This window comes from Echinops telfairi, unplaced genomic scaffold (assembly GCF_000313985.2).
Source record: "Echinops telfairi isolate 266 unplaced genomic scaffold, ASM31398v2 ScPeMD7_3;HRSCAF=10, whole genome shotgun sequence".
In the NCBI taxonomy this organism is placed as follows: Eukaryota; Metazoa; Chordata; class Mammalia; order Afrosoricida; family Tenrecidae; genus Echinops; species Echinops telfairi.
The window spans coordinates 44,637,410-44,660,878 of record NW_022103899.1 but is presented as its reverse complement, the minus strand read 5'-3'; the positions used below and the strand labels follow the sequence as shown (position 1 = coordinate 44,660,878).

General features: G+C 47.3%; 1 protein-coding gene across 1 annotated transcript in view; it reads right to left on the bottom strand.

Annotated features, from left to right (window-relative positions):
- The window catches only part of ARPC2 (actin related protein 2/3 complex subunit 2), a 33,195-nt gene extending 13,784 nt beyond the window's left edge, over window positions 1–19,411 (bottom strand). The window contains exons 1-4 of the mRNA XM_030887253.2: window positions 19,187–19,411; window positions 10,789–10,823; window positions 9,380–9,492; window positions 1,132–1,177 (exon numbers count right to left, since the gene is read on the bottom strand). Coding sequence (XP_030743113.1) covers window positions 1,132–1,177; window positions 9,380–9,492; window positions 10,789–10,823; window positions 19,187–19,260 — 268 coding nt within the window. The 5' untranslated portion in view covers window positions 19,261–19,411. The remainder of the gene's footprint in view (window positions 1–1,131; window positions 1,178–9,379; window positions 9,493–10,788; window positions 10,824–19,186) is intronic.
- Between the last annotated feature and the right edge of the window lie 4,058 nt (window positions 19,412–23,469).

Here is a 23,469-nt window from a genome sequence, read left to right as displayed (position 1 = left end):
TTACCCCAGAGCATGCTGGAGGTCTGTGTTTTCTGTGGGAGCTATCTCTTGGAGGACATGAACTGTCTAACTCTATTCTAGATAGTACTTAGCACATTTTTGGCACTCCAATATTAAATAATACCAATCGCCACTCCATTTTGGGCACCTGAAAACCAGAGAAGCAAATAGACTACAACAAGATAAGATTAAACAGGAAATATTTAAGAGTTGAGGTCTGCTCTTTTAAAAAGCCAAGTAAAACAAACTGAATAAAACCACAGCAAAAGCCAGACTATAAACAAGGCTTAAGGACACGAGGAGGGCTTATGATCTATTGATAGACTTGGGGATCTGAGCTGTGACAAGCCTGCCCAAAGAGTTTCTACATCGTTCTTCTGTTCTAGATCTGATTCTGACATTAATAACAAAAATAAAATAATAATTTAAAAATCTCTGGTCCCTCTTAAAGCAGCCTGTGCTATTTGTCTGTGACACATTTGGTCGGTCAATATGGAAGATCTGTGTATTTTAGCGCTGGTGTGGACTGCTGTTAAAGCTTCCACTCAAGCACACTCTCCAAAGCAAGGTCGAGGGTATTTTTCTTCGTTAGACACTGTTTCCTGAGGAGTCTGGCCAGTGCATGCCCAGAGGCAGCATGCCAGACCGGCCTAGGGATCTGCTCTTGGAAGAACCTGCCAGTGACACCCTTACAAAGTTCAGCTCCGCTCTAACACGTCTGGAGTCAGCACGAGACAGAATCCATTTTCCAGCAATGACTTCTGTTGCTGGTGATTATAGAATCACAAAGATTCCCATTCTGGGGCCTGATGAAAGGCCTGAGATTTTGGGACCTACCACTTCACAGGGATAAAATATGCTTCCTTTTGCCCCCCACTTTTAAGGGCTTAACACTATATAGCATAGTTACTTTAGCTAAAGGGGGACCATGCCACCTTTCAACAGTCCTCTCCCCTCTTTAAATGTGCTGTGTAAAGAGGGGGCTGTATTGGCGGCTGGGACTGGGAATCAGTGTTTGTGCACACTTCTAAAAAGGCATTTTAACTAATTCTTTCTCACCCCCCTCCCCCCACGGCCCGGCTGAAAGACAGTTATTTGACCCTATCAAATAACTTAAAACTGGTAACATACCTGATTCTGGATTTACCAAGAAGCTTCCGTACACCCTCTTTAGTAACTAGAACACAGAAGAACAAATATGTTAACGCAAAGGCCCAACCCGCCTGTGTGCCTTCTACAGCATGGTATGTGCATCCTATTGTCCCCTAGGGTTTCTGTGGAGGGTGATTGTGGATTACTCTGAAGGGAGAAGAGTTCATCTGATTGTGACCAGGCAAGCCACTCCAAAAGGTTGGTGGAGGGCCTGCCTTCCTGTAACAAGGCTGCACTATTTTTTATTTATTTTAAAAAATCACTTTTATCATTATTGGGGTGGGGGCTCTTACAAACCTTGATAATCCATACCTCAATTGTATTAAGCACACCTGTACATATGTTGCCATCAACATTTTCAACTCAAGCCCTTCGTATCTATTATAGATTATTGTTCTATTATATATTATTGCTATTTCATGTCTTACACTGTCCGTTTATTGTCTCTCTTCACCCACATTTCTGTTATTTGTTCCCCTGGGGGGTGGGCTATATATTTAACCTTGTGATGGGGCTCCCGCCCCCCAAATCCTCCTAGCCTCCTATCATCTCTACTCCCACTACTGCTCCTGAGAGTTTTATCCATCCGGAATTCCAAGAGAGCGCTTATCTGTACCATGTGTGCACTCCAGTCTAGCTGGATTTGTAAGGTAGAACTGAGTCATGGTAGTGTGTGTGTGGGGGGAAGCATTCAGGACCTAGAGGAATGATGTGTGTTTCTTTGGTGCTATACTGCACCCTGGTTTATTGTCCCTTCCTTGCAACCTGTGTGTGTGTGTGTGTGTGTGTGTGTGATGTCCAATTGTGTACAGATGGCCTTGGGTCTCCACTCCAACGCCCCTCATTCAAATCGATATACTTGTTTGTCTTGGGTCTTCTGATACACGACACTTGGTCCCGTCAACACCTCAAGGGCTTCACCATCAAGCCTCGCCAACACCTGCTCTAGGTTCTCTAGTCTCCAAAAAGGAGGGCAGAGGGTGCTGCTCGGAAAGCACTGGGCTTCGAACTACAAGGTTGGTGGTTCAAACCCAGCAGCCACACGTGGGAGAGACAGGAGGCTGTCTGCTCCTGTCAAGCCTCACAGCCTTGGAAACCCTACACAAGGTCCCCCTGAGCGCCTTTGGTTTGTATTCACTACATCTCTGTTTTCAAGAGGGCAGGGGCTGTCAACTTGAGAGAACTCAAACAGACCATGCTATTCAGTTCGCCCTCGTATCTCACACACTGCAGAATTACTTCGCTCAGAACCAGCTTTTAAGGCAAAGACAACAGGTAACTCAATACTACACCCCAAACCCACTGCCATCTAACTGGTTTCATCGCAGATAGGGTTTCTGGGCTTGTAAATTCTTACAGGGAAGACTATGGTCTCATCTTTCTCCTGTGGAGTGGCTGGTGGGCTTGAACTGCCAGCTACGAATACAGTGTGATCCACTAAAGGTTGTGCATCCTTGATTACCGCCCACCCCCCTACCCCGCAACCGGTGCACTGTCCACTTGGCTATTCTACAGATTTTTGATGTAAATGACAAAAACTAGAGCACCCCCCCTTCCTCAAGCTTGTCTTTGCCGGGGTGAATGCTTCACAGGGCAGAATCTGTTCCTAGGCTGACAGGGTTCAAAAAACAAGCTACTTTTATTTGGATGAAATAGTTTGGACTTAACTGTTACATGGGAAGCATTAGCAGTGGGAAGGCAGCTATGTGGAAAGAAAACAAGGTTAAAAACAAAAGAAAGAAAACAAAGCTAGTGTTAAATAAAGCTAGCAACTCTTTCCTGCTCTGGAGCGTTGGCAGGTCTGAGGAGCAAAGCAGAGTCATGGCGCATCATCACCCTCATGGGTACCCGGAGGAGGAGAGGCCACGCCTGCTCTGGGGGCATCAAACTCCCACCCCAAATTCATGGTAGTTCATTTATGACAGACAAGCTGGCAAATTCAAAGTGAACCACTCCCCACCCCCCAAATCAACTTTCACTTAGTCCCATTCCACAGGCTTGTTTTCATTAGTCACAAGGCTGCCAGGAACATCTGAGTGAGACCCAGTGTCTCTTCTGATCTTAGTCTCGTGGGGGTGAGGGTAGGGTGTGTGCTGTGGAGTCAAATCCAACTCGTAGCAATCCTGTACGACAGAGCAGAATTGCTTCAAAGGGCTCTTCCTATGCGGTCATCCTCATGCCAAAAACCGCTGGTGGGTGCAAATCACCTACTTTTCGGTTAGCAGTCAGGCTCTCAACCACGAAGCCAGGAAGGCACCTTCCACTGAGTACTATTTCCTAAATGCCCCCCACACCCCTTTGACCACCTCCCTGGAGCTATGAAGGGACTCCGGGGAGCTGGACTGCTCATTGCAAGGCCGGGGGCTCAAACTCACTGGCTGCTCTGTGGACCAAGAGGAGGCTGACTGCGCCTACAGAAGTTTACGAAGTCTTAGAAACCCCATGTACAGATGCAATCAACCAGATGGGACGGAGTTTCCACAGCTGTGCAAAATTCTCAACCTGCAAAACCCGGGTAACCGAATGGACCTTACAGCAGGAACCCGATGATTCCACTCGTTTAAACAAATAAATGCAAAGGCTGAGTCTGTGCCGGGAAGTTCCTCTGCGGTGAGCACCCGCCGGCCCACTAGGAGGTACCTAGTCCGGAAGAGGAACTGAAGGGAGGGGCTCAAGGGCATGCAGAGAGGACCTTCAGGTATCCTACATACCACTTCTCTTAAAGAGTTTTTTGTGTAATAAAATATCCCACAAGAATGAAAACCCTTTCAATGACCAAATGTTTGGCTTTGAATTTTTTGTGGACACTAGGTGTTTTTCAGTAATGAAAGGCAGGTGAAGAGGGTGGGCATTAATGGGTTTTACTACAATGGTGTCCGGCACATATGCTCCAAGTGAACTCGGGGGTGGGGCCAGTGAGGTGAGGCCACTTTCTTCAGGTGCATGCAGCTATACAGTTCCCTGACAGGCGGAAGGGCCTACTACAACTGGGAGAGCAGCTTCCCAAGACACCTGAGAGGCTGAAATGCCGGCTCACAGGTCACAAATGACTCACCCTGCCTGCTGCCCAGAGCGATCATTCTGCTGGGGGCACTACTGGGGCTGGAGGATGGAAAGTCAAATGTGAGTCAAATGTGGAGAAAGCACAGTGCCTGAGGTTTCATTTAATTCCATGCTCACCAAGTGAACGCTCAGAAAGCTCACAGGCCCCGAGAGCCAAATTTATACCACAGCCAACTCCTTTGCTCCCCCCTGTTCTGTCACGAGTACTTTTAACCATGATTCACTTTGCAATTTGGGCTCTCTTGCCCACCATGACCCCAGGAGATGGTGGAGGCAACCTAGCCCTCACCAGCAGCCCCTTCCACAGTGCAGTGGAGCTCCCGGCTTTAAAGAGTGCCTGTGACCAAGCAACAGCTCCCCGCGGTGATCCCAGGCTGCTCAATGATTAACCGACGCAGGAAGCCATTGACTGTGTACTCTGCTTCAACGCCCGAGTGCCACCGACCCCACCCACTCGAGTGGGTGGCGTTGCTGCTGTGACCCTTGTAGCTACGAAAATAGCAATGTGCTCTACAGCTCCCATCTAAGAAAAGCCCAGGCTAGGAAGGGGAGGTAAGAAACGGAGTGCACAATTGCCTTTCCTTTCTAAGAGGAATTATTATCACACCTACAGTGTGTGTGTGTATGTGTGTGTGTGTGAGAGAGAGAGAGAGAGAGAGAGAGAGAGAGAGAGCGCGCGAGTGCAAAGAATGATTAGATCATTTTTTTGGCTGGTCAAATGTTTTAACAATTGTTTTCTGGAAGTTACTTCAGGGTGAATTGAAAAGCAGGGCCAGTGTCAGAGAGCCCTTTGCTTTATCTGGTCCAGAGAAGAGCCAGCTTTCATAGATAGGCGCATCCCTCATACACTTTGTCCAAGGGAGTGTTCTTCCTGAAGTCTTTTTTTACCCCCTCCAAATATTTTCTTTTAAAAATCATTTTATTGGGGCTCATACAATTCTTATCACAATCCATACATACATCAATTGTGTAAAGCACATTTGTACATTCACTGCCCTCATCATTCTCAAAACATTTGCTCTCCATTTAAGCCCCTGCCATCAGTTCATTCTCCCTCCTCCCTCCCTGCTCCCCACTCCCTCATGAACCCTTGATAATTTATAAATTATTATTTTGTCATGTCTTACACTGTCTGACGTCTCCCTTCACCCACTTTTCTGTTGTCTGGCCCCCAGGGAGGAGGTTATATGTAGATCCTTGTAACTGGTTCCCCCTTTTTACCCCGCCTTCCCTCCACCCTCCCGGTATCAACACTCTCACCACTGGTCCCGAAGGGATCATCTGTTCTGGATTCCCTGTGTTTCCAGTTCCTACCTGTACCAGTGTACATCCTCTGGTCTAGCCAGATTTGTAAGGTAGATTTTGGGATCATGACAGTGGGGTGGGTGTGGGTGGGGAGAAAGCATTTAGGAACTAGAGGAAAGGTGTATGTTTCATCATTGGTACACTACCCCCTGACTGGCTCGTCTCTTCCCAGAGACCCTTCTGTAAGGGGATGTCCAGTTCTCCTCCAAATATTTAAGAACCCTGATTTCAAATTCTTCTCTTGAACTTTTGTAGGGAGGACAATCAATTGCACTTTAAAGAGTTACCAAGGGTAGTCACTACCTGTGGCTCTTAGGATTCTGTGGTTAAAATATCAATGTTAGTTTAATGCCAGAGCACAGTGAGCCTCGGATAAGCCAGGTCTTTCATCACACACACACTTCTAATTTGAAAACGATTACTTTTACTCAGAAAGAAATGTGCCACAGAAAGAGCGCAGCATCCCTCAACAGATTCAGAGAACCCAGCTAGTTCAAATGAAGCTATTTGAAAACGGATTCAGGAACTGAGTCATACTTCCTGTTCTGAGACCCAACCACAATGGGCACACATTGGTGTAGAAGTGTTTTCTTTCTTCCATAAATGGCTTTCCCCAGAGCAACTATAGTTCAACAGGAACCAAACCTGCTACTTAAGCTATCAAAAGAAACCAGTGAACGAGGCATCAAGGGTTTCAGAGCGTCTGGCTAGCCTTCTTTCTCTTAAGACTGAGAAAGGCAGAAGAGGTCTTAAAGAGGTCACCTCTGAACATTAAATTAAAACTAAAAAATTTAAAGAGTAAGTTTGTGCCTTCACTTCACAAACGATACATCTGCCGTTAGGTGACTGAAATGGAAGAGAATCTCTTTTATTCTTACAATAGCTCTTTTTTTGTACCAATTGCAGACAAGTATTATCGGCTCCATTTCTGGAAGGCCAAGGCTGTTTTTCTACCACCTGCTGCCAGCTTGTTGTACTATGGTGGCTGGCATGCTGCTGCGATGCTGGAAGCTCTGTCACTGATAGTCCATGTATCAGAAGGGTTACCCATGGTAGACGGGTTTTAGTGGAGCTTACAGACTACGACAAAGGATCTGGTACTCTTGTTCTGAAAATAATAGATTGATTAGCTGCTGAAAACCTTATGAAAGCAGGGGAACACTGTCAGAAATACTGCTGTCAGATGAGCTGCCTCCTCAAAGCAGAGGCGACTTAAGGGGGATGCTTGAAGAGCTGAGATGGACTGGTACTGCACATTTGCACCTGACAATCACATCGACTGGGAAGCACACACTGAAAAGGAACCAGCATCATCGCATCAGTAAGAGAGCATCTTAAGATGGATGTTGTGGTACAAGGCTGTAGTGATAGGCTAACATCCTACCTCAAGGAGTCCCAGTGGTATTGTGGGTAAGAATTGGGCTGCTAACTGCATAGGCAGTGCTTCAAACCACCAGTCATTTCAGAGGAGAAAGAGGATGGGCCTCTGTGCCAGCTCCTGCAGAGGGGCAATCTCAGAAACCCTATGTAGGGTCAATGTGAGTCAGACTTCACTTGATGGCGGTGGATTTTCTTTTTTGAGCAAAGGAAGACTGGTTAATACAACCACACAAGGGGATTTAAAAATGTTCATGGGAAAATGCAATTAAAAGTTAATGGAACTTGTCCACAAACTCAAAGCCAAAGATGAAGTGAAGATTTTATCAACTTCTTTAGTCTGAAATGGATCAAACATGCAATCGAGATGCACTGATAATTCTCGACAATTGAAACATGCACGGGTGGAAACAAGGAAGAATGATTAGTAACTTAAAAACATGGCTGTGGCACCAGCAACGATGCCAGTGACTGCGTGACACAAGGTTGCAAGACCAATCACTTTATTCACTGGAAGTATCTTTTCCAACATAAACAATGACTACACATGTGGACTTCACCAGATGAAGTATGCAGAGCTCAAAATAAACTACACCTGTGAAAAGAGATCATGGAGAAATCTCCATACCACCAGTCAGAATTAAGGCCAGGGGCCAACTGAGGAAAACCTTCAGTTGTTCATTTGCAAGTTCAAGTTGGAGCTGAAGAAAACTACAAGTCCACAAGAGCCAAAACAAGACCTTGGGTATATTCCACCTGAATTCAGAGACCATCTTAAGAACACTAATGACCAAAAGATCAAGTTGAGTTGTGGGATGCTGCCAAAAACATCACACAGGAAGAAAGCAAAAGATCATTAAAAGGACAGGAAAGAAGATCAAAATGGATTTAAGAGGCGGCTCTGGATGGAAAAAATGGTGGAGAGAGCTGAACAGAAGCTGTGTACGTGTGGCTCACGGACACAAGGGATTACACTGAATGGTGCAGAGACCTGGAGTTAGGAAACTCAAAGCAAAGAATCTTCTCAGCTTTTCTCAGCTGATCGATCTGAAGGAAAAGCCAACCCTCGGGTTTGAAGGACTTGAGCGACAAAGGACTGAGGCCACAAAGGCATCAAAAGACAGTGGAAGGAATACACAGTCACCATACCTAAAAGGACTGGCTGACACTCCACCACCTCAGGAGGTAGTACATGATCAGGAGTCGAAAGAAGGCTAGGCTGCACTGAAGGCATTGGCAAAATAAAAAACAAGGCTCCCGGAACTGATGGAATTCCAATTGCAATGTTTCAAGAAAAAGGTAAGGCATGAAGTGCTCACTTGTCTATGACCAAAAAACAACGTAGAGACAGCTACACGGCCAACCAACTGGAAGAGCTCGACACACTGGCCCAATACAAAGAGAGGTGACCCAACAAAGTGTGGGATTTATTAAATAATATCACACAAATAAAGTTCTGTTGAAGATAATTCAACAATAGTTACACCAGTATATCGACGGCAAAATGCCAGAAATTCAAGCCAGATTCTAAAGTGGATGTGGAGCAAGAACCGGCACTGCTAACATCATATGGATGTTTGCTGGAAGCAGAAAATAACAAAAACACATTTATGATCTCCTTGTGTTTTAGTGAGTCTAAGACAAATGACTATGGATTATAACAAATGATGGGGAACATTTCAAAGAATGGGAGTTCCAGAATATTTAACCATACCCACGCTGAACCTGTACGCAGACCATAAAGTAGTCATCTGAACAGAACGAGGGGCTACTGTGTGGTTGAACATGTAGAACAGTGTTGGCCAAATACTTGACAGACCACTGACAGCCAGAAGAATGAAGAGATCTGTCTTGGAAGAAACATAACCAGAATGCTCCTTCAATGTGAGGATGGCAAGACATGGCCTCACGTATTCCAGTCCTTGGAGGACATCATGCTTAGTGAAGTAGAGGGTCAGGAAGAACCTCAATGAGATGGACTGATAGAGTAGCTGCAATAATAGCCTCAAATAGACACTTGTCAGGAAGGTGCCGGACCGGGCGGAATTTCATTCTGTTGGACACAGGAGTTGTCACAAGTCAAAACGGACTAGTTGGTAAGAACAACAATGGGTTGTTTATAAGTTTCCTTGTTTTAGAAAACCCTGGCGTGAATATAATTTTTTAAAACTCAAAGGTTAAAAAAAAAGGAAAAAAAAAAAGGCAAAGGTATCAGCCTTCAAGATTTCGATACAATTATCATACCTGGAGAACACACCTTTATTTTTCCAGAGTGAAAAACAGGCCAAGAGCCAAAACCGTATCTGCGAAATGCCCTTTCTGGCATTAAAGGGAATGGAGACAGGCGTCTCTGGCTAGAGGGGCAGGCCACCAGACGCCAGCGCCCCCGCCAGATTCTGCACCATGGCTCTCCTCTGAATGCAAGTTCCCAATAAAAGGAGAGGGGGAATCAGTGTCTGAAGGAAAACGAGGGGGAACTTACCTCATCAGCACCATGTGCCTGAAGTTCCTTGTAGAATTTCAAGGAAATACTGACCATCACTTTTGTTTTGTCTCCATTAGGATTTGAAATATGATAGAGGACCCCATCGAAATCTGCGAACAAAACAAGCGAGACTGCTCAACCTAGGACTGGAGCGTAACATCTAAGCCCACCCCCACGCTGCAGGCCACAAGGAAGGAGTCCTTCTTGTACAAAAGCATCTAAGGAGAACGGTGTGGATTTTGAATCTCTTGGGTGCTCTTTTCTGAAACCAGAAAGCTATTTTTACCGTGGCCCAAAGAAGACCTTTTTGACAGCTTATTATTGGGGGGGGGATCAACAACAACAAACAAGAGCAACAACTTTAATCGTGATACAAATCAAACATGCACACACACTGAGGCAGAAAGAACAACAAAACCATATGCCCATCAGGCAGCTTCAACAATGATCAACAAGCGGCCAATTCTGTTTCATTTGGATGAATTCCTCTCCTCTTCATAATTTGTACAATTTCCTCCATGAGCACCTCGGACTGTATCACAAGAGGATAAAGACCAGAAGGGGGTTTGTTTTCAGGATCCCAACAAGGTCCACACATTGTATTTGGTTCTCTGTCAAAGTCTCCCAGTCGATAGGCCTCCCCTCTCACTGCTTCCATCTTCCCGCAGAGGACTTCACCTGTGCACCGTCTAGAACTAGGCCCTGAGCCCCACTGCTGTAGGGAGCGGGTATGAGTGTCACAGTCAGAGAGCTAGCCCTCCTGATTAGCAGGGAAAGGGAAGAGAGTCAGTGCCTGGTCTCCAAGTCACAGCACTTCAAAACTGTAGCCTTCCAAAATCCACTAGTCTAACTCCCTCATTTGACAGGGGTGGCTGTTTAACTCCTCAAAGGTCACACAGCAAGTAAGTACCGTACATACTTGAGTATAAGCCGAGTTTTCCAGCACAGTTTAAATGCAGTTTTTGTGGTAATATTAGGTGCCTCGGCTGATATTCGGGTAGGCTTATACTCGAGTATATATGGTACATATCACATCTAACTCTTTACAAGAAACCCAAAATGGAGACAATGCTCTCTGATATCTAGCATTCTCATGTCTCTTCACGGCCCTATGGTCAGGCAAAAAAACTCTACCGCAGTATTTAGTTAGTAACTTAGCATTTCCAAATCACAAACTTTACTTTGGATTGAAAAAGACCAGCAGGTAATTAACTCCACATAGTTCTCTTAACTCCAGCACCGGTCACGAATAAACGGAATCCATGATGCTATCAGCTGGGACAGGCACCTCAACAAGGCAAGCCAGTGATGGTGCCCCATCGCCCACACTTATTTGAGGAACAATTATCTTGTCTATTTTTAAGGACCATGACTTCTCTTAACGGGGTTGAGATAAAGGCACTTACCTGCAAAGGTTACTTCTACGGCTTCTGGTTTGTTTCTGCAAAACAAAACAAAGTCGCTCAGTTCAGTTCGCTTTACTGCTGAAGGCATTCAAGGGCACTTGGAATGTTCCCGAGGTTAACTTAGGATCAGCCCATGATGTCTAAACTGGAAGCTGATTAGCTTATTGCCGACTCAAACACACAATTCATTTTCCTAGGCTCCTGCACCCGTGGGCTCGCTGAAAGAGAAGTCGGGAAAAGAAGCAAGCAGGACCTGGTAGTGGTTTTGTCTGTTGGCTGCTACTCCAATCTCTTGCCAGCAATGGAGAGCACACCTCCACCTGGAATTCCCTGTGAACACACCATACTTAGGGTTTATGTATGTGAACCATCAAATGCCATCTTCTGGTCAGCACCTCCCCCCGAGGGTAGTGGTGCCAGGGGATAACATAGAGCAGGAAAGCTGTTAAGAAAAATGTAAAATGAATTTAATTTTCTTAGCAGTAAAAGGATGAGTTCCGGACATAAGACATGGCAGCAAGCCCTACTTCCAAGTTTTGGACAATCTGCCCAACCTCTAAGGCCCCTGCACATCACTCAAGTTCCCTTCACACCACTCTCCTTCCAGAAGGCCCTGGGCTGGCTCTGGTCCAGTTGGGGGTTGCTTTGTTTAACTCCAGCTCTGTGCTTGCGTGGAAAGTGGGGCATAGAACAACACCGAGGAGAATAGCCAAGACATGCTTTCCTTTCCCACCATACCTTTTTAATGAGGGTCATGTTTTGGAGAAAATGAACACCCTTCCACCTTTGTTTTCTCGTGTCTGCATCTATGAGATGGGAGGATACAACCCTCCCTGCTACCTCACAGAACTGCTGAAGATAAAACAAGAAAACAGGCCGGAGAGGACAATATCCTGGAAGGCAATGGGCGCCTAATCCTTTCAGTGTAACTCCCAGCTTAGCTGGTACTTGAACTTCCATTAAATGATGCGAAGTGAAGACCTAGAGGCCATAGCACACATCCTAGCATACACAACAACAGCCACATGCATAGCACACATCCTAGCATACACAACAACAGCCACATGCCTCTGCCGCCTTCTCAAACCCAATGGCAGGACACAGAGGCACTCTAGCTACCGACAAGCGGCCCGATGCCACTTGGTTTTATGGCAGACACGATACACGTGCATTCACATTTATTCTTGCCCAACCTGCTTCCGTCCTCACAATCAAGAACACATTTTGACACTGTCTCTGGTCCCACAGCTGTAAAACCCACCAAGGCTGAGTGCCCTCCAGGGTTACTGGGAAGTAACGGAATACATGCACGGCTTATGGCTCTTAAAACAGCTGATGCAGAGGCTAAATATTACTCAAGGAAGCTGGCTTCTATTAAGCATATGTTAGTCCTACTAAACAATCTATCTAGGTGACTCACACATACAGTTCCAGGCCACTTCTTCGAAGCTATCCAGCTGTGACTTAGGTAAAGTGTTTTGAGTGTCTCTAAGAATGGAAGCAATAAGTGGGTTTATGGGGAGGCAGTGAGTGCAGAATACACTGGGCAGACGTAATGGAAAAGTCAAATTGCAAAGCGGCTATCAAAGGTGTAAATATTGGTTTCTCCCCATCTGGAGGAAAGAAGTAGGATGAAAATCACAAGCCACATGGAACAATTAGTCCAATGGACGGACAGGCCAGGAAAACATCAGTCTCCACAACTCTGAGGTCAGAACTCGATGGTGCCACTACTGACTGTCCTGAAAACGATCCCACGAGAAGGTCCTGGGCAGTGTAGGAGAAAAATGTGGCACAGACTCACGATCATAAAAGAGACCTAGGTCATTGGGACCTCAACAGTATGGCTTGGAGTCATCCTTCCCGCCTGGAAGGGGGCTCATTCCAGTCAGTGTTAGAATAATCTACCCTCTGCCATCCAAAGGGCAGCACTGCCCCAAGGACAGAGGGTTTGGGGAGAGGAAACACTGGGAGGAAGTGGGATAAGTGATGGTCCACCGAGGTGGTTAAAATGGATGAATTCATACAGAATGTGCATAAACTGTTATATGAAAAACAAGTGATCTGTTCTGTAAATTTTCAGTTAAAAAAGAGAACAAAATTAAATTGTTTCGAAGCTGTCATTTCCAAACTGTGGGCAGGAATGGTTACAAACCATTCCTCACCTCTAGAGTCCAACTAGCGAGAAGAAGCCAACACACCCATCTGTGGCCCATCTGAGAGAACAGGAGGGAGCACTGAAATATATTTTCCTGGGGAAGTCTGGCTGAGCGAAGAGTCAGGGCAGAGGCTTAAAAAGACTCTACCCCACAGCTTAGTATGTAGTTACTTAGTATGTCATGTGAACTGCAGCAATGCAAGGGCTGAAGCCCCTCCCCGTCCCACTTCATCACCAGATCTGAGAGAAAGAAACTACACATAACCTTAGGCCTGGAACCTAAGCTGCAAGCATGCCTTGAGTCCTTGAATGTGGCATTTCTCTAGGCTCAAGTTCCCGGAGTACAGCTTCCCAGTGGGAGAAGTCTCAGAGATCAATACTAAGTGGCCCGCTACCTTTGGAATATTTGTCCAATACCTAGCATTAATATTTTAGTTTACTATTTATGGCTACACCGTAGGCTGGCGATGGGGGAGAAAACTGCTGAGGAGCGTATTCGGCCGAAGAAGCAACTTCAGGAGTTCCCTGGGAATTCGAGGTCCAGGAACTCTGTGCCTCGACAAGGAGTCCTGGGCACTAAGCTACCGAGCCTGCAATCTTCCATCAGATCGCCTCTCAACGCCAAGATCAAGTGTTTGCTAGGGACTTCAGTGATTTAAAATCACACGGAGGGGAGTTAAGACTGGTCTGGTAGGAAGTGTACCACTGAGATCCAAAAGATCCGAGGTTAAGTTATTTAGCGTTCTACCATCAGCTAACGCTGCAGATGCTGGGGTGACTTTAGTCGCAGGGAAAAACAAAGCAAAACAACAACAAGAAACAAGTTTCTCAAACTTTAGAGTTGGCTGTTCAACTATTACTCAAACGTCCCCGGGCTTCCAGTTCCTCTTCTGCGAAACGGAGTGTAAAACTCCTACTGCGCAAGGTTGTTGGGAAGACGAAGTAAGATGGGAGGGAACCCCAAAAAGCTTGTAGAAAATGGCGTGAAATGAACTTTCCCCACAGACTTTCTGAAGCCCCCTTGCATATGTAGTTTCCGAACCAGCGTTTTTCAAGTAAGTTACATATAGCTGAGATCATACCATTAGCCTTTAGGGCAGCAGTATGACTAATCGCAATGTGTCACACAAATGTCACCATGTTCTGCGAGTGCCTCATCACGACGGTGGTCAGGGATGACCAGCCCAGCACTCCCAGGACAGAGTAAACCAGCCCAGCCCACTGCCCCAGGGGCCATTCTGACTCTGGGACTCTATGCAGGGTTCCCGAGACTCTGTCTTCATGGGAGCAGACCACCTCACCTTTCTCCAGAGAGCAGCTAGAAGCCCCGCGGCTAATCCATAGCACTCCTGGGGCTCCTTTCACTTATAGTCACCTCTCATAAATAAGGAACCTTGGGGGTGCAAGAGTTAAGTGATGAACCTTGAACCACAAGTTGGAACTTAACTGTGGTTCAGACCCACCTGGGGATCTATCTGCTCCTTCAAAAAACGACAGCCCAGCCCAGGCAGTCCTCCTGTGTCACATGGGGTGGGTCTTTGTGAGTCAGAGTGGACTTGAGGCACCTACTAAGCCAATAAAGGTTTACTCCCTCCTCAAGCGCCAAGGAACACTAATTTTCTAATTCTTGACTGGGAGCTACTACACACTGAGACAAAATAAAGCCACTGTAAAGTGTGCTGCACAGGGCCTGGTTCACAGAAGTTGATGAATAAAGTTGTTTTGCTCCTTCGAGATGGAGCTGGAGGCGGCCACACTTTGAATCCGTGGCTGGGAGACGTCTGGGTCTGTGGTAACTGCCAGAAGCAGGGGCTGGGTTAGTAGTCCAAGGAGGAACAGAAGTCCCTAGTAGTTGCCAGACTGCTGTATTGTCCAGGCCAAGAGAATGGGTGGCTTCTAAGGAGTTATGGCCTGAACAGATAGATACTAAAATACACTGATGTCTTAGGCCTTCAGATGTATTTAGTTCATTCAGAGGGGTTTCAAGAACTAGTCTTAAAATCTTGGAGAAAAAAATGACCTTCTGCCCTTCACTTCTGAGGAAGCTTCTGGAAGGTCATTTAACAGTCAATACTGAGGGGCCTGACAACTGTGCTACTATGCATCTTTTCTCATTATAGGCTTCAGAGTCTTTACTCCCGAATGCATCCTAGGATTCAATTCCCTGTTTTGGTTATTCCACCCATGAGTGAGACTAGAGAAATTATTGAATTCTTCTCACTATACAAATTTCAGATCAATTTCCTTGAGATCCTTTTTACAAGGCCCCCATCACCCTTCCTGAGCAATGTATACCAAAAGGACCTCCATCGATGTAACTGGTAGTCCACTCTCTTCTAAGCTGCATCTCAAAATATGGAGGCCAAGGAGAATGAGAAGCTGATTCACACAACGCCAGAAAAGCGACAAGCTCTAAAGAAACCGAGACCCAGTCTCACTCCTTCAGGAAGACAGGTGCCGAGCTGCTCACACACACACACACACAGCGCCCATGAAGACAACGGCAGTGACAGGCCCTGCCCTGAAGGAGCTGGCGGTCATCTCGGCGATAGCATCGTCCTCCCTGGGTCATAGCAAGGCCAAAGGACAGGCAGCAGTGTGAAACCCTACGGATCCCTAAAAAGATCAACCAGATCTCAGTAAGACGGCCACTCACTTCTAAACACTGGAGGAGAAAATGTCCTCATTTCAAATCACTTCCAACCAGATTCTCTCTGAGGACATGCGCAGTATTTTTGGGAATGAGAACAGGGTATCAGCAAGATTTAATTTATTCCTTGCTCAAATTTCTCCTCCCACAGTCCTCGCCCACCCCAACTGGCACTGCTGGCTTACTGAGCTTCACTCCCCCTCACTGAGCCTCAGCTCCCCACAATCTGCACGGGGGTGGGGGTGGCAAGGATCCGGCATGCACTTCAAATCAACAGTAATTTTCATCTGACAGCGTTTCCTCAAATTTGAACGCAGGCTCTGAGTTACACGGACAGGCTGTGGCTGAAAAAGTTCTGGGGTGGGGTGGGGTGGTGTACACAGTCACAAAAGACTTCGATTCATTTGCCTTCTTCCTTCGGTTTTCATTAGGGGCTGGGTTATGAAATAAGGGAGAAAACCCTGCTGCGGCTGAGACCTGAGCAAGGGGTTACTTGCCAGTCTGAATATCCCACCCCTCCACTGGTCACATCCTGGGAAGGAATTTCCCAGGAACGATCAGCTTGTAAGGCTCTAGGGATCAAAGAGACAAAGCATTTTCCCAGTTGTATGGCAGGAAAAAAAGGGCAATTTGTTTGGAACCCATCTCACACATTGCCTGAACTGCCTCCAAAAGAAAAGGTTCTCCCGCTCAAATGCACTCACTTAAAAGGTTAGGTGACAGAACGGCTCTACCAGAAGGAAACCAAGACTTTTAGGAGGCTGTCACAAGCACCGAGAGAGCTGAGCAGGAGAAGCTAAGAGAGACAGCATTAAATAAAAAAGTAAAAAAGATCAACCCCAAAGGAAAACAAACAAAACTGCATTCTTCTGCATGTACTACACGATTCTTCATGAGCGGGTGTCAGGCTCCAGCAGCAGAGAGTGCTGCTGTCCACTCAACAGCCAGAATTTCAAGCAACCATGGGCATCTTCTCCACCTGCACTGCCCAAGACAGCAGCCACACATGGCAGCTGAGTCCTAGACAGAGTTAGTGTGACTGAAGTGGAACTCCATTTTCAACTCATTACATTTCAACCCATTCTTATTCAGATTTAATAGCCATATGTGGTAGTGGCTGTCATACTGGACGTTGCAGAGCTGGGAAAGCCATTCTGGAAAGGACTACTCTGAACCATACTCTCCCCACCGGATTTGCTGAGCTAAAGTCTACATACTGCAGGGTGGAGCTGACCTCTCCCAGCAGGCACTGGGCAGTGCCTCTCAAACTCAGCCGTTCTCTTCCACGCCACTTTCTTGAACGCCTCTCTCTATCTCCCATTCTAGTACATCGCACCCCCTGGTTTCAATATAACTTTGCCAATAGGAACCCTGCCCGGTGCTGGTAAAAACCAAAGCCAAGCTCATTCCTGCAAGAGCTGCCGACCTTCCCTTTAAGCAGCCCAACACTTAACTACTGTGCCACTAGTAAGCCATAAATATTTATGATTACCACATTAGTCATCCTCTGCTGGAAGTTCTGGTGTAGGCATGTGCGGTGACAAATATTTAACTGTTTAGCTGCCGCCTCACCTGACTGGTACTCCTGGAAACGGACACCTGGATCAAAAGCTGGCTTCTTTCTGCTGAGCTTGAGTATTCGCAATCCCAGAAACGCCCGGCCTCAACAGGCCTGGTCTCAGTGCCTCTTTCCAAATTATTTCCCAAGTGCTTTTCAGCACAGCATGTTCGTGCCCACCTTTTGAAACTCACAAAGGGGAAGATAGGCCAGAAGGCAAGGCAAAGCTCACCCCCACCTCCCCAGACGAAATATCAATACAATGCCCATCATCATATAGCAAAGGTTCTGGAAGTTCTAATGAATGCCTTCCTGATCTGAGGGCCTGCTTTAATAAACCTTCCTGAAACAGCTGCACTTTCTGGATAGGGAGTTGGATTTAGACGCATTTAAATGATCAATACATAAATAGGTGTGCACGAGCACTCCTACAGATGAGACAGGCCTCTACTTGGAAACACATCTCTGATTCTCCAGTGGATCTGCTTAGAACCACTTCAGCCTCATTCTTTGCTAGTCTGGACTTGAAACCCTCAGCTCAGTTGTGAAAATGCAGAAGTGAGCTCAACTTCCTCCTAAGCACTACACCACTTAAAAAAAGTACCCAGTAACCTTTCAAAAAGACCCTGGGCTGATTCACTTGAATTATTTTAAACGCAAAGGAAATGGTCGGAAAAACTGAAGAGAAGCAGCAAGTTAGCCTGAAATACAAGCAACTGCAAGTCGCTGGCAGGAAACAGCACTATTTTCTGCATGTCATACTTTACAGATAAAATCTGTGGGCTCATAATAAGAAAGAACACACAATATATTCAATTTAAGCTTTGGGTTGGAAAAGCTCTCTTTAACTGCCTCCAAGGCACAAGTGCATTATGCTCACTTAAGATTTCCCCTCCACCAATCCTCTCCCATCTGTGGATCGCCAAGCATTTACTTTCCTATGACTACTTCCCACTTTGCCCGGAGTTCCTCGCCCAAAGCCCAGATGTGAAGCCCCATTCTCACAAATGAGGAAATAAGGCAAAGAGACTGGCCACAGGCCACCAGAAAGTAGAAGGTTGAGGCCAAGTCCTTGGCCTCAAGTTTTAAATATCGTATTAGAAAAGCACATTAAGTTCTGGGAGAGGGGCCTGTTTGTCTTCAACCGATGCTTGTGGTCAACCGAGAAGACTGCCTTGGCAAAGTCTTCTACGCCCATTCTCTAACAAGGCTCTCAGAGAACTTTCCAGAGCCTGGAGGTCCTGAAGTGTGTTCCTGGACTGGCCCAGGTGTCTTGTACAGGATTTGAGAAGTCAGACAACTGGCTAGAGGGTTTGGGAAGGCAGCATTAGAATCTCAGGAGACAGATAGATAAGGACGGGGTGTGGATGGTGGGATTGTGAGCTTTGCTTGAGAAAGATGGAACCCAAAAGGCCAGTTTCTTCTCACAGTCGGGGTGGGGGGAGGAAACCATAAGAGATCACGTTTTCCGGGTTGCAAGTCCGGGTCTGCCTGGGGAGACAGAATCGGTGGGAAGGAAGCCCATGCTTCCAGTCTTCCCTCTTGCTCCTTGAGGAAGGAGGTGGGGTGGGGAGAAAGAACGCCCATGGGGATCCAGGCCTGCATCTTCGGTCCCTCCTCCAGGCCGGGGAATCTCTGAAAACTCCTTCCAGCCCAATCCCGGATGGACTTCTCTTAGGGTTCAGAACAATGCCGGGGACGTCAGAGGGATGGGATCCCCTCCGGAGGGCAAAGAGATCCTCCAGCGAGTCCAGGCCCCGGCTGCCCTCCGGCCCCACAGGTCTCCCTTTGGCACGCGCACTCCGGTCCACTCACTGCTTCCGCATCCCTCAGAGCCTCGCCCCACGCATCTCTGCCCCTCACCCCACCGCGCCCAGGCGCCTCCTCGTCTCCCCCGCCAGGCAGGCCCCCACACCCGCCAGGCCCCCCACCTCTCTCATCCAGGTGTGGAGACCCTGAACGAGACCCAGGGGACCGGCGGGGGTCAGCTCTGCCGCCGCGGCCACCCTCCCGGCCCCCGGCGCGCGCTCACCCGGCGGCCGCGTTCTCGAACTTGAGCGCGAGCGTCTCTTCGATGATGCGGTTGTTCACCTCCAGCAGGATCATGGCGGCGGCTGCCCCGGGCAGGGGAAGGAGAAACGAGGGCGGGTGAGGGTGGGCAAGGCAGGGAAGGACTGAGGGAGCGGCCCGGCCGGCTGCCCCTGGAGGAGGGGGGCTGGGTGGGGTAGTAGGTAGGGAAAGGGGAGAGGGGCCGGGGGAAGGGGCCGACACGCGCGCCGGCCCACGCACGCAGCTCACAGTGGAGACACCCACCCACCCAACCGACCTGGCCCCCGAAGCCTGAACCCGCCTGCCGAGCCGCCGCCGCCGCCGCCGCCGCCTCACCGACAAACCCGGTCCCCGCCCAGCCCCCGGCTCCAGCCGGCCACTTCCGCTCTCACACCCACTTCCGCTCGCCGCCCGGACGCGCGGCCCCGCGGCGCCATTTCCGCTCCGACCCTGCGTGCACGCGCACGCCGGCACGCCGAAGGGACGGCGCCTGCGCTTGAGCATGCGTGTTGCCGTTGCGCCCACTCCTCCCTTCCGCACCTTTTCACTTTCCAGCCTGTGGGAGAGTGGAGTCCACCGTCTTCCCGGCTGTCTTTCCTTGCGGCCTGGCTCGCAATCCAACGCGTCCCCCCGACTTGACCCTGAGGTTCAACTGCACCCTTCCTTCCCGGTAGAGACCCACAGGAAGCTCTGTCTTGTCGTCTAGCCTGTCTCTTTCGCTCTCGGTGCCTGTTCTCGGTGCCCTTTCCTCACCCCACGTTGACGTCTGCCCACCTGCCCACGTATTTCTCAAAAATATTTAGTAGGCTCTCGCTTTGTGCCAGGATACAGTGGAAGAAAAAAAAAGACGCGGTTCTGCCCCATGAAACCCATAAAGTGGTCAAGAAAACCGTCAACACTTAGCGTAAAAGAGTCTGTTGAAGGAATAGAGCGACCTAGATCGAGCAGAGGAATTTTTCAGAATTTAAGTGCAGAAAACCTCGGGAACTTACAAGAAAAAGATTTTGATTGGTTGAAATTGACAACAACTTGCTTTAAGACACCAGGTTCTGTGAGCACTGTCTTGCTAACAATCACAGTTTGAGTCCGTTACAGTCTTATTACTGTTACATACGGTATGGATTTTTTATTTTGGGGGCCAGCCGGAGGGAATGTCCTTCCTGGGAGTGTGCTGTGGGAAGCAGCCGGAGAAGGGAAGCCTGCGGATTTCTTGAGGCTTCTGACTCCGTGAAAATGGAGCTCAGTCTGTAGCTTGGCCAGCAGCCTCTTCTTATGCCCAGCAGCTCAATGAAAAAAAAAAAAAAAAGCTCTTCACGTGACAAACCACACTCAAAACGAGGAGTCACTGAGGTGCAAGGCCAACTTAGATGGGCCTCCTCCAAGTTCCCGACAAGTCTCCGCCAGGTGTTGGCCTGAACATTATCTTCTTTGCCTTAGAAACCACCACATTCTAGGACCTGTACCTCCTCCACACGCAGAATTGGAATTTTCCTTGTGCTGCATCTGCACTTACTGCCCGTGTGACTTATTTTGCATTTTTGCCTCTCTCGGGGAGACTAACAAGCTTCTACAAAAAGCCCAAATCAAATCACTGCTTTGGAATGTTGTGGCATTGATTCCACTCACCTGCCAGTTTTTAGTACTGATAGGTCGCTTGCCTGTTGCTGTGATGCTGAAAGATATGTCGCCAGTTCTTCAAATACCAGGAGGGTCACCACAGTTAACAGGTTTCAGTGGCGCTTCTGGGCAATGAACAGACTGCAATAAGGGAATAGCCTATCCATTTCTGAGGGATTAGCCTCTGAAAAGCTTATGAATACCAATGCATTGTCAGATATAGTGCCAGAAGATGATCCCATCATGTATTAAGACCCTCAAAATATGACCTGAGTATATCCTACCTGAATTTAGAGACCATCTGAGGAACATATTTGACCCATTGAACACTAATGATTGTGTTAGGGTTGACTAGAAGAACAAATTCAGAGACACTCAATGTGTGTAAGAAAGAACTTTATATAAAAGAGCAATTTTGAGAAAACATCCCAGCCCACGCATTCAAATCTATATGTCCGATATTAACCCATACGTCCAATACCAGTCTATAAATTCCTCTTCAGACGCACACAACCATGAAACGATGCTGAATGCAGGAAGATCATAGGTTAGTGGGTGGAAAGTCTTGTGGATACAGTGGCAGTGGAAGCATCTCAATGCTGTCAGGGGTCCCCACATGGCTCCTCCAGCTCCAGGGTTCTAGTGTAGCTCCATATGTCTTGTCAGCATGTCTCACAGGGAGTGAGTGTGTGTCGCGCATCCAGCAAGCTAATTATCTTCTTAGCACCTCCAAATGAGGTTATCAAACTCCCAACATGATTAACAGGCTAGATGCCACCCCTTTACTCTTAATAGTCTCACGTTGACAACAGATTATGTAAGTAACTACCACAGACTGATGAGCTAGAGATGACGTCAAGAACATCATACATTAAGAAAGCAAGTGGTCATTAAATAAGAAACAAAAGATTAAAGTGGATGTCAGAAGAGACCCTGAAATTTGTTCTTGAATGTACAGTAGCTAAAGCAAATGTACAGTACCAGTAGCTAAAGCAAGATGGTGAAGTAAAAGAGCTGAATCGAAAGTTCTCAAAGGGCAGTTGGAGGAGGCTAAGTCAGAAAGGAAGAACACATTAGTCACATCTCAAGCTGGAAGAACTGACGGAAATTTCAAGACTTGAGTTGAGATATTGAAGGATTCCATGGGTAAAATATTGAATGATACAAGAAGCATCAAAAAATGGCTGTAGAGGGAAAATCCTAGGTAGTCAGCTTCGGTAAAAATTGCAGCTTTGAAAACTCTTTGGGGCAGTTCTAGGCAGTCCTGCAGGGTCGCTAAGAGTTGGAATTCACTTCAGAGCAGGGGAGTGTTTTTTTGAGGGGCAGGGGATAAGAAGGATGACACCAGAGCTTATCGGGGTAACATTTTCTTTTCAAAAGAGGGGAAAACAGACATCTTTTGCATTGCTGACTTGGCCTTTCCCTGCGTGTTTCTGGAAATAGCATCCTCAAATTCCATGGGAATGGAAAAGAATTGCTTGGAAAGCGAATTGGACAAACATAGCTTCGTCATCACACTGTTACAGAGGAACTTAACGGAGAGCATGCAAGTGAGCAAAGCGTTCTTACCCACCGGGAGTCAAACCGAAGAAGCCGGAGGACAAGAAATACATTCAGCTTCCTCAAACAAGGGAACAAGCCAAAGCGTGCCATAGTACAAAAAATAAACTTCCTTTGCCAACTATTTTGCTTCAGGTTCATGAGGCACATAGGGATACTTTGCAAAACCGGTGCCAGCAAGTCAATAGTAAGGCAGATGGTCAGAAAGTGGAAGTTTATCTAAGGCTCCAGTGGTGTGTTTACCCTGACCCCAAACAGGACATTCCTGACACACCACAGGAAGCCAAGGTATAGTCAAGATCCAGGAAATGCAAGATCAAGAAACTAAGGCTTGAGGATAAGGAGACCAGAGGAGTTCCAGAGACAGAAGTCATCAACGTCGTCGTTGAAGTGGCCTCTCCAGCTCAGGCCAGTCTGGTGTCCCGGGCAAGGATTTCCTCCAAAGTATGTCAACCTAAGGCTGTGAACTCACGTCACCCTCACACTTCAGTTGAGACTTTTTTTTGCCATCAGCTTTTGCCAAAATCCTCCCTGCAGAAACAGAGCACTCCCAGGACGATTTTCTCTCTCTTTCCAACCAAAGCAAACTCCCTGCTATCGAGTCAATTCCAATTCATAGTGACTCTGGTGGCATAGTGGGTTCCATGTTGGACCCGCTAACTACAAACTCAGCCTTTCAAAAATACCAGCTGCTCCTTGGGAGACAGATGGGACTTTCTACTCCTGTGAAAATTTACAGCCTTGACAACTCAAAAACGGCAGCTCGACTCTGACCTATAGAGTTGCTAAGAGTCTTTCAAACAGAATAAGAATATACTGCGTGGTTTCTTTCCTTTTACCTGCTTACCTTTTCCCCACCCCTGGACATCAAAGATAATATGTTGTGTCCTGAGTGTGTTAAGAGGAATGAGGCACTAATGCCAAAAATTGATCACATTGGGGAAGGGGAAGTAGCCTGATGTGAACACACCAATATAGATGGGCAATGTGTTAATAAGTGACAAATGATAGGGTGCCCGCGCCTTGGTGCCTTAAGTGACGTGGACTTCTGGTGACTGCTGTACTCTGATTGACCTATCCATAGGGCTG